At 42.0% G+C, this 11,196-nt stretch overlaps 1 protein-coding gene across 1 annotated transcript in view; it reads left to right on the top strand.

Annotated features, from left to right (window-relative positions):
- The first annotated feature begins 243 nt into the window (after positions 1–243).
- Positions 244–11,196, top strand: part of SVIL (supervillin) — a 92,397-nt gene continuing 81,444 nt past the window's right edge. Inside the window, exons 1-3 of the mRNA XM_007470916.1 lie at positions 244–251; positions 366–517; positions 3,750–4,425. Coding sequence (XP_007470978.1) covers positions 244–251; positions 366–517; positions 3,750–4,425 — 836 coding nt within the window. The remainder of the gene's footprint in view (positions 252–365; positions 518–3,749; positions 4,426–11,196) is intronic.

Here is an 11,196-nt window from a genome sequence, read left to right as displayed (position 1 = left end):
TGGCACCTGCCTCCCCCTATTATAAGACAGTCTGCAGGAACTGTGTCCGTTTTGTGTATCACTGTTGCATGGGAGCCATGAACAGAAGTAGGAGTTCCATAAATAGATGTTGCATGAATGAATGAATGAATAAAATGAACGCATGACGACTAAATACTGGACTATCTTTTTCTTCTTTATTGTCTTATTTTAGTTGCAGAATTAAGAAAACTCTTTGAACCAAAGAGGAGAGAATTTTCAGACATGAAAAGGTAAGATGTTCGTTGTACATAATTAGGAAGTAGGAGAGTTTGCAAAGCAGTGTCCAGTGTTGCCTGAGAACTGATGTCCGTGGCTCACCACGCCTTTGCTGGTGTCTTGCACAGAAAAGAAAGAATTGCCAGGCGCCTAGAAGGAATTGAAACCGACACGCAGCCCATCCTCTTGCAGAGCTGCACGGGCTTAGTGAGTCATCATCTGCTGGAGGAGGACCTGCCCAGATACACGCGCGCCACAGACCCAGCCAGTCCTCACATCGGTGAGCTTGTGGCCCGGTGGCCCGTCATCAGCCTTTTCTATCCAGCACTTCTGGAAAATGAGATGTTCCAAGAGCGTGAATTGTGTAGATGTAATGTGTATTAAATCTGTGGGTTTGTTCAAACCAGCAGCAACACTTGTGTCAGCTCTGCCACATGCCCCAGGTGTGGTCCTCCAGTGTCACAGCAGTGAGGAATGACCCCCCAGTTGGGTAATTGATGACCAGTCATTTGTCTCCTGCACCTCCACCCCCCCGCCCCAGACCATCCCAGGGCAGGAACTGTGTCTCTCTCTCCACCCGCTCAGGGCCCCAGCTGTCAGAGACCCTCAGGTTTGTTTGGGAAAGGGCTGACTGAGTAAGGCAGGCATCTCTTATAATAGGTTTAAATAGAATGCCCAGATGCCCAGCACAGGACAGCGTTGCTCTCGCCAGGGAGCATGGAAGAGCAAAGCTGGACCTCGAATGACTGGGGCTCTTACTCTGTGTGTTTATGCAACAAACATCCTATTTAAGTTATTTTAATAGGTGTAATTTTAAATGCATTGTGTATCTCATATTGAACAGCATGTCAAACATGACTTAGCTGTTCCTTGGTTACTCAGACGGTGGTGTAGCATCAGATAATCCACGTGACCTTGGGAGAGGGTGACACACGCGGGGCTGCCCTTCCTGCCCTCCCCGTCCCTGGCTCTGCGACTCTGTGCTGCTGCTCTTATATCCGGTGTTCTCTGGTTCCTTCATCAGAGAGAGATGCTGGTCTCCCTTCGTGATGTGATAAGTTTGCCTGTCTCTACAGTTTCTGGTTTTCTGTGGTCAGAAAACTAGAGAACTAAGATTCTTTTTTACATACGTGAAGAAACAAGAGTATGGTACCAAGATATATGGCCAGAAATAAACCCCAGTGTATATAACATGTTAATCCATGTATTATATGATCATTGAAGCATAACGTTAGTAAGAAAAGGAAGAATTATTTAATAAACCGGTAATGGGAAAAATGGGATAGCAGTGGGGAGGAACTATGCCCCCTCCTTACTTCCTACCCAAAACAAAAATAAGGTCCAGTTAATCACATGATTAATTTTAAGAGAATAATTAAAAACACGAAAACAAAGGTGAATATTTAGTTCCAGCTGAATGGAAAAGGACTTTCAAAACACTGAAACAGCTGTAGAAATCACCAATGACCAGGTCAATCGACTTGACCACATAATAATTAACATCTGTGCTTCAAAGAAAATCTTTGACGTCACAAAAAATTAAGGAAGTTGAAAAATATCCATGAAGAAGATAAAGAGCTCATATTCCTATAAAATTTTACACAAAACAATAAAAATGACACTGTGAATCAAAAGAATATAGAGCAGTAAGCTTGACCAGATATTCCAGAGAAGAAAAAGATAATGATACAAATGGCTACTAAATAATTGAAAAATGCATGCATCCTCTTTTTCTAGTAATCAAAGGCAATTTTTAATGTAATTAAAAAGATTTTTTTTGGAGAAATAGGACATCATGATAAACATTTTTAAAAATGTGGAACTGGGCTTCCCTGGTGGCGCAGTGGTTGGGAGTCGGCCTGTCAATGCAGGGGACACAGGTTCGTGCCCCGGTCCGGGAAGATCCCACATGCCGCGGAGCGGCTGGGCCCGTGAGCCATGGCCGCTGGGCCTGCGCGTCGGGAGGCTGTGCTCCGCAACGGGAGAGGCCACGGCAGTGAGAGGCCCGCGCCGGGAGGATCCCACATGCCGCGGAGCGGCTGGGCCCGTGAGCCATGGCCGCTGGGCCTGCGCGTCGGGAGGCTGTGCTCCGCAACGGGAGAGGCCACGGCAGTGAGAGGCCCGCGTACCGTACACACACACAAAAAATGTGGAACTGTTTATATAAATCCAAAATAGAGATATAAAGATGAAATATAACAGATACGCATAGATAATAAATTATTATGTGATTATTTGATAGAGTCTCATGTATAGTTTTATATATTACATATGTGCTTTCTTAAATTTTTTTATTGAAGTCTAGTTGACTTACAATGTTGTGTTAATTTCTGCTGTTCAGCAAAGTGATTCCGTTAGACATACGTATACATTCTTTTTCATATTCTCAAAGGCGAGTTTTAAAATTAGCACTCGGTGTGAGAGAGCAGACATTGCAGCTCCAGTGTGAGAGAGCATACATTGCAGGTTCCATACATTGCAGGCTTTACAGAAATTAATTTGACAGTCTGGCACGTGTCTTAAAATGATGTACCTACTGATAAAGCAGTTCCACTTTTATGCAACTATCTTTTGTAATAGTAATCAGAAAATAAGATGTATTAAAAGTTAGAGTCAACTTAAGTGCCCAGAAATTTGAGAATGGTTAAATTGATTCTGGAATGCCTCTAGTGTGAAATATTATGAAGCCTTAAAATAAAGTGATGTCTTCAAAATAAGATTTCCACACTTAGAAAAATGTTTCATGTAGGACATTAAGGTTACATAAAATATGAGTTATTTTATAGAGAAAAAAAAGAAGAAATCACTTATATAAAAGACTAGAAAGAGTATATAGAAAAGTTTAGCAAATTATCCATTTATTTATTACTGATTATTAAATCACTAAATATGTTAGTGATTATTGGTGATTTGGACGTTAACCTTCCTATGTTTTCAGTGTAGACCTTTTCTACATCAAGCATGCAGAGTTTAATTGGAAAAAGCCACTTCCGTTAAAAAAAGAAAAAAAAAACGAAAAACACAACCACACCTGGCGGATGTTGACATGGGCCATTATTGTTATGGTTACTATCAGATCCTGTGTGGTTTCCCATGAAACCACTATCCATCACTCGTCAAATTACAGCAGTTCGAATATCTGTTATCTTTTCTAGAGGAGTCTGAACTCGTCCTCTGGCCTCACACGTGAAATATTAAACTCAAAAGCAGAAAAGTAAATAAGGGGAAATAGACACTGAGCTAGAGTGAGGGCTGTCGGGACTGAGCTTTAGCTGAGGCCATGCTTGACGCAGCTTATGCAGCCCATAGAACGTCACAGCCTTTATGTATTTCACTGCAGACCTCAAAATTCTTCAGCATCCCAGGTAAATCATTTTAGGCCAGCTACACGTAAGTGAGAAATTGGACCTTCACAGCCTGGGCGCTCGGAGCATATTGTGTGTGTGCAGAACACAGTAGAATAACCACATTTTTTTATTTGCTTGAAATCTGTGTGTGTGATCTTCTTGTAGGCCAATCAAATGAAGAGGAAGAAACTTTGGATTCTTCCTTAGAAAAGCAGACTCGATCCAAACACTGCCCAGAATCCTCGGGCTTCCATGGTGACTCCCGCTACGGTTCCAGCATCATGGACACCCAGAGCCTAGAGTCCAAAGCCGAAAGGATCGCCAGGTACAAAGCAGAGAGGAGACGGCAGCTGGCAGAAAAGTATGGGCTCACCCTGGACCCGGAAGGCGACGCCGAATCTCCATCTCGATACATCAAGTCCAGGAAGGACCCTGAGACTGCTGAGAAAAGGGGAGGAAAAAGTGACCGCTCTGCTGAGTCCAGCAAAGATTCGGGCACTTCCTACTCCAGGACCGAGATCCCGGGGCTCAGGAGCTGCATGGCTGGGTCCAAGGACCATGCCCTCCACCGGCGCGACGGTGTTTCCGACACAGAGGTACTGCTCAACGTAGAAAACCAAAGACGAGGTCAAGAGCCCGGTGCCACCGTGCCAGCCCAAGACCTGCCCCCCGCGGGGGAGGGCTCCGCATCCTTCCCATTCTCCGGGCGAGACTGCGCCCTCGGTGAAGTGCCAAGGTCCCCGAAGCCAATGCACAGCCTGCCCGGCCCGTCACCTGGGCAGCCGGCCTCTCCGAGCCACTCCACGGGTGACCTGCCGCTGCCTGCCGAGGCTCGAGCCAGGTAAGCGCCGACCTGCGGACACCTGCGTCCCCCCTGCCACTGCTGTGTCTGGGATCTGGGGTTCCTCAGCGCTCTGTGGAAGTCTGGGCTCACCACAGAAATAATGCGATTTATGGTTTTTTAATTTCCACAGTCTCAACACAGGTTCGACGGGAGCAGAAAGCTTCCTGGTCTTTTTTATTTATATAATTTCTTGGTGTGTTCTTTTTTAAAAGAATAAATTGAACAGGTGTCATGGGGACACACTTTCAGGACCTTTTTCTTTTTTTAACATCTTTATTGGAGTATAATTGCTTTACATTGTTGTGTTAGTTGCTGCTGTAAACAAAGGGAATCAGCTTTACGTACACATCTATCCCCATATCTCCTCCCTCTTGCGTCTCCCTCTTGAGCCTCCCTACCCCATCCCTCTAGGTGGACACAAAACACTGAGCTGATCTCCCTGTGCTATGCGGCTGCTTCCCGCTAGCTACCTATTTTACATTTGGTAGTGTATATATTTCCATGCCACTCTCTCACTGCGTCCCAGCTTAGCCTTCCCCCTCCCCGTGTCCTCAAGTCCATTCCCTCCGTCGTATGTTCCTATTGTCATTTTCTTAACCGTTTTGGGTTTGTTACTGTAGGTCTTTTCCTTCTCTTGTGTTTCCTGCCTAGGGAAGTTCCCTTGGCATTTGTTGTAAAGCTGGTTTGGTGGTGCTGAATTCTCTTAGTTTTTGCTTGTCTGTAAAGGTTTTAATTTCTCCGTCAAATCTGAATGAGATCCTTGCTGGGGAGGGTAATCTTGGTTGTAGGTTTTTCCCCTTCATCACTTTAAATATGTCCTGCCACCCACTCTGGCTTGCAGAGTTTCTGCCGAAAGATCAGCTGTTAACCTTATGGGGATTCCCTTGTGTGTTATTTTTCCCTTGCTGCTTTTAATATGTTTTCTTTGTATTTAATTTTTGACAGTTTGATTAATATGCGTCTTGGCGTGTTTCTCCTTGGATTTATCCTGTATGGGACTCTCTGTGCTTCCTGGACTTGATCGACTATTTCCTTTCCCATATTAGGGAAGTTTTCAACTATAATCCCTTCAAATGTTTTCTCAGTCCCTTTCTTTTTCTCTTCTTCTTCTGGGACCCCTATAATTCGAATGTTGGTGTGTTTAATGTCATCCCAGAGGTCTCTGAGACTGTCCTCAGTTCTTTTCATTCTTTTTTCTTTATTCTGCTCTGCGGTAGTTGTTTCCACTATTTTACCTTCCAGGTCACTTATCTGTTCTTCTGCCTCAGTTATTCTGCTATTGATTCCTTCCAGAGAATTTTTAATTTCATTTATTGTGTTGGTCATCTCTGTTTGCTCTTTAGTTCTTCTGGGTCCTTGTTAAACATTTCTTGTATTTTCCCCATTCTATTTCCAAGATTTTGGATCATCTCTACTGTCATTACTCTGAATTCTTTTTCAGGTAGACCGCCTATTTCCTCTTCATTTGTTTGGCCTGGTGGGTTTTTACCTTGCTCCTTCATCTGCTGCATATTTCTCTGTCTTCTCATTTTGCTTAACTTACTGTGTTTGGGGTCTCCTTTTCGCAGCCTGCAGGTTCGTTGTTCCCATTGTTTTTGGTGTCTGCCCCCAGTGGGTAAGGTTGGTTCAGTGTGTTGTGTAGGCTTCCTGGTGGAGGGGAATAGTGCCTGTGTTCTGGTGGATGAGGCTGGATCTTGTCTTTCTGGTGGGTAGGACCACGTCCAGTGGTGTGTTTTGGGCTGTCTCTGAACTTAGTATGATTTTAGGCAGCCTCTCTGCTAATGGGTGGGGTTGTGTTCCTGTGTTGCTAGTTGTTTGGCATGGCCTGTCCAGCACTGGAGCTTGCTGGTCGTTGGGTGGAGCTGGGTCTTAGCGTTGAGGCAGAGATCTCTAGGAGGGCTCTCACCGACTGATATTACTTGGGGCTGGGAGGTCTCTGGTGGTCCAGTATCCTGAACTCAGCTCTCTCACCTCAGAGGCTCAGGCCTGACACCCGGCCGGAGCACCAAGACCCTGTCAGCCACACAGCCAGGTACGGGGGGAGTTTCTTGCCTTTTGGGAAGTGTGAGGTCTTCTGCCAGCGTTCAGTAGGTGTTCTGTAGGAGCTGTTCCACATGTAGATGTATTTCTGATGTATTTGTGGGGAGGAAGGTGATCTCCGCGTCTCACTCCTCCACCATCTTGAAGGTCCCCCTCATGACCTTTCTTCTTACTGTTTTTCTCGCTCGCCTTTAACAACTGTCTTTTTCTTTGTTTTTCTGTGGTCATCCCCAAGACTTTGGGGCGATTGTTTTTGTTGCAGTCATTTAAAGTCACCAAGCAGAAGGACACCACTAACCAATTTCCACTGGGTCTCAGTTGAGGGTATGAAGTGACTGTCATATACGCTGAATATAACTGTAACATATGTTTTATAAGTATATTGGCACGCTAAGAAAACAGCTGTGTATACGAGCACCTCATTGAAAAGATCAGCCAGTGGGAGAAATCGCCGTGTCATAGGGTCAACCTATGGAAAGTCAGAAAAGGAATAAAATCAAAAAGTCAGATGCCAGAGAGGATATGTGTTTCTTCCTCAATTTAAATATCTAAATTTAAATTTAAGTTCAGTTTAGTTATTTAAATCTAATAAGTGTGATGACCAATTAAACTGCAGTCTACTTAAACATCCTATATAACGCTTTGGGGTAGTTGTCTAGACAGACGCCGACGTGTATTTTTTCAGTTCAAACAAGCATTAGCTTTGCAGATGAATTGAGGAAGGATGAGAACCCGAGATAAAGCAAATTTATTCTGGAAGAAAAAAAAGGATGTTGGAAAATACTCCTGTTTATTCCACATGGGAACAGAGCAGTAAATATTGTCGTCTTCATAGGGCAGTTATATATCTAAAGCAGCTTATTTTAGTTATTGAAGTATATTGACCTCAAGACCTGTCACCACTTGCTTGATCATCTATACTAGAATATTTAGGGATATTAGTTTCTAAGAGAATTCAATAGTATGGATCCTGATTGTATTTTGAGGGCCTTTGTTCAGCCTTTGAACTTAACTGCTTAAAATGTAGGGACCTATTGTCTCGTACTTTGAAAGGGAAGGTCTGTTGTTTGGGAAATTTGCTTTTGCTTGGCCTTAGTTACGCTCTATCAAAGCAAACTCTTCATGGGCTGTGTGAGCGGGACAGACAAACTTAACATCGCAGTTTGGTCACATGGGTTAAAAAATAATGAGGAATCTAATTTCTGAGTGCCGTATCACGAAAGCTGTTGATTATCATGGTGTCTAGGTTAACCATCTAGATCACATCTAGTAGATGAGATTTTAAAACAGTTGTAATAATAATTAAAACCATGTTGAGTATTCCAGGTAAAATGACAGGATTCTTAATAGTTCTCTGGGAGTTAAAATCTCAATATTCAAAAATATATATCACTTAAAATCTTAAGAGCCCATTTCCTTCTAGCTTATTTGAAGAGGCATGTTACCTGGAAATTTTCGTAAGCCTTAGCCTGACAGCGCCTTACTTTCATGGAAGAAAGGCTTAAAAGTATTGAGAAATTGCAAAGGAGTTCACCAGGAAGCATGTGCCTTGTTTTTTTTGAAGCCACTCAAGGCATACAATTCTATGACTTACAGGCAAAGAAACACAAATCATTTCATACATATAAGGAAAATACCTCAGATGTATTTACATTTAAAAAGGATGGAAAATAATGTGTGACGGGTATGATGTTAAAGTAGCATTGGGATTTATTTGGCAAGGATTCTATTTATTCACCCTTTAAAGATGGATTTAAATGGATCAACATTCTGCTAGTTGTCCTTTCTCTAGAGCCAGGAAATTCAGGTGTCAGAAGGTCATGGCTGTCTCACTTCCATTTGGGGAGAAGAAAGACAAAAAATACTTTGTGAACTAAAACAGTAACCAAAGAACCCTCGGTGATCCAGTAACCATAAGTGAAAATAAGATGGTGTCTGACCTAGAAATATGTGACAGAGAAGTTTAGAAGATGAAGGAATGACCAAAAATAATTATCTACAAATAACAAAACAATTGAACACCATACTTAATCATGGATTTGTCCTGTCACTGAAATGGAAGATTTTTCTCACTGCTGTATTTTACTCTTTCATCACCTAGCTCTACCAGGATTTGGAACTATTCATCTCTGAATTAAGTCATTCCCATTCCATCGTTTCATTTTGTGCTCACAAGAAAGAGGCTCTTTTTGTTTCATTAATTAAATAGGAATTCATCACTCATGAATTATAACATCAAAAGACCGCCCATGGTGTCCTAAATTTCAAATGTGAGCCAGATATCAAATGCATAGTTTTTGTATATTCTCATATATGCTAACGCAGAAATATATGTACACACAGAACAATCATTAGTTCTTACACCGTACTATACTGTTTTTAAGCATTATAAGCTCAGTAACAATCTCTAGGGCAATATTTAGCTGAGTAGTAAGTTTATTTTAGAATTATTTAATGTTCAGTTTATATGATAAAGAACGTATGTATGTGTATGTGTGTATGTTAATGTATACATGTGTATGTATGTTAGTCACAGGGTCTTCAGTTCAGAAACCCTGTTAGTTTCCCAGGAAGTCAGGTGAAAACATTGTTCTGTAGCAAACTAAGAATGTACATAGTAACAGAGCAGTATATATATACCACATCATATATATGAGTGTGTGTGTATATATATATATATATATATATATGCTATATTATATCAGTAATAGAGCATAAAACACCTCCCAACCACCATTCCCCAAATCCTGCCAAATCCTGTTAAGTCTGGGATTTCAGGAACTATGTTTTCTGACGTTAGCTTGTTACTTTGTTACTTCAGCCACTGTGAATTTTAGAATAAAATTTAAAGGGATCGGGGGCTTTGAATTATTATTCAAAATTTTAAAAATCTGAGCTCTATTAGAAATTCTAAATTCAAAGCTCTTGTTGAATTTGCTCCTTGGCGTATCTCTTAATATTAAAAGCAATAAGATGTACCGTCTCGGTTACTTCTGTGTGTGAAGGGACTCATTCACTACCCCGAGTCCCACAGCTGCTGTTCGCCTGAGCATCTATACTTCCCTACATGACTGGAAAGAAGAGAATCACACGTGATTTCCTAGTGGTGACCTGCTCTGGAAAACCCTAGTTTTTGTTTGTTTGTTTGTTTATTACTCTACTGGGATCCCCATCACACCTTCTCCCACATAGCAAACTGTATCATTCGTGGCCAGAAAACGATGATGGGGGTTTCATGCAGAGCTGATGCTGACATTTGACCGGGGGCAGCCGCCATTGGTGATGGATGGTTTAGACTGGGCTTCCCTGGCAGTGGAGCATTGGCCAGGAAGATAGGCCAGGGTATCCTCCAGAATGATCTGTTTCTGCAACACTGTGACATGCAGACTCTGGCCAACTAGGAAGGAAGGGGGATTATGCTGCAGTCTTTCTTTCTTTCTTTCTTTTTAATTCAAAAACTTTTTTTGTTTTATTTTCTTTTGTTTTTAATTTTATTGAAGTTTAGTTGATGTACAAAGTTGTGTTAGTTTCTGCTATACAGGAAAGTTATACATTCAGTTATACATATATTCAGTTATACATACACATATATTCAGTTATTCAGTTATACATGTATATATTCTTTTTCATATTCTTTTCATTGTGGTTTATCACAGGATATTGAATATAGTTCCCTGTGCTCTACAGTAGGACCTTGTGGTTTATCCATCATATACATAATAGTTTGCAGCTGCTCATCCCAAACTCCCACTCCATCCCTCCCTCTCCCTCCCCCCCTCCCCCCCTCCCCTTTGGCAACCACAAGTCTGATCTCTATGTCTGTAGGTCAGTTTCTGTTTTGTAGATATGTTCATTTGTGTCCTATTTTAGATTCCACATATAAGTGATGTCATATGATATTTGTCTTTCTGTTTCTGACTTACTTCACTTAGTACGATAATTTCTGACCGTCCACATTGCTGCAAATGGCATTGTTTCATTCTTTTTCAAGGCTGAGTAATATTCCATTGTGTGTGTGTGTGTGTGTGTGTGTGTGTGTGTGTGTACACATATATAGACCACATCTTCTTCATCCATTCCTCTGTCGATGGACACAGGTTGTTCCCACGTCTTGGCTGTTGTAAACAGAGCTGCTGTGAACGCAGGGGTGCACGTATCTTTTTGAATTAGAGTTTTTATCCTTTATTTCTGATAGTTTGGGCATCAACCAGTGAGAGGTTTGCATCTAAAAACCATCTCCAGAGCCTGAAGCTCATTGTTTTGGTTAATTAGAGAGATGCTGAGGAAGGTAACTGCCTCTGGACCACCCGTGTTCCTGGGTCAGCTCCTGTCTCTACCAGGGCAGGAAGGTTCCTAACAGAGACTCTGCGTCAGGGCAGAAATGTCTTAAGAACAGAGATCTCCGAGGATCTACTCTCTAAAGAGACCGCTGGGTACTTCTCACGTGTCTATTTTTGTATCAGCACAGGATCGCTTTCACCTTTCAGTCCCTGTATCCCCAAACATCAGTCCTTGCCGTGTTCTTCTAAATTTGGGCTATTTTTATGGTTAACTCATTGCCATTTTTTTCCATTTTATTCTATTTTCACTGGCAAGTATCCATTTCTGTCCATTGAAAGAAATAAGACTGTGTCACCCCAAATACTAGCTGGTTTGTCCTAAAAATCAAAAGTCTGGCCAGATTTTTTTTTTTTTTTTTTTTTGGGAATGCGGGCCTTTCCCTTTTTT

Source organism: Lipotes vexillifer, unplaced genomic scaffold, assembly GCF_000442215.2.
Source record: "Lipotes vexillifer unplaced genomic scaffold, Lipotes_vexillifer_v1.1 scaffold439, whole genome shotgun sequence".
Classification (NCBI taxonomy): domain Eukaryota; kingdom Metazoa; phylum Chordata; class Mammalia; order Artiodactyla; family Lipotidae; genus Lipotes; species Lipotes vexillifer.
The sequence above is the reverse complement of the archived record's forward strand: the minus strand, read 5'-3'. Positions and strand labels throughout refer to the sequence as shown.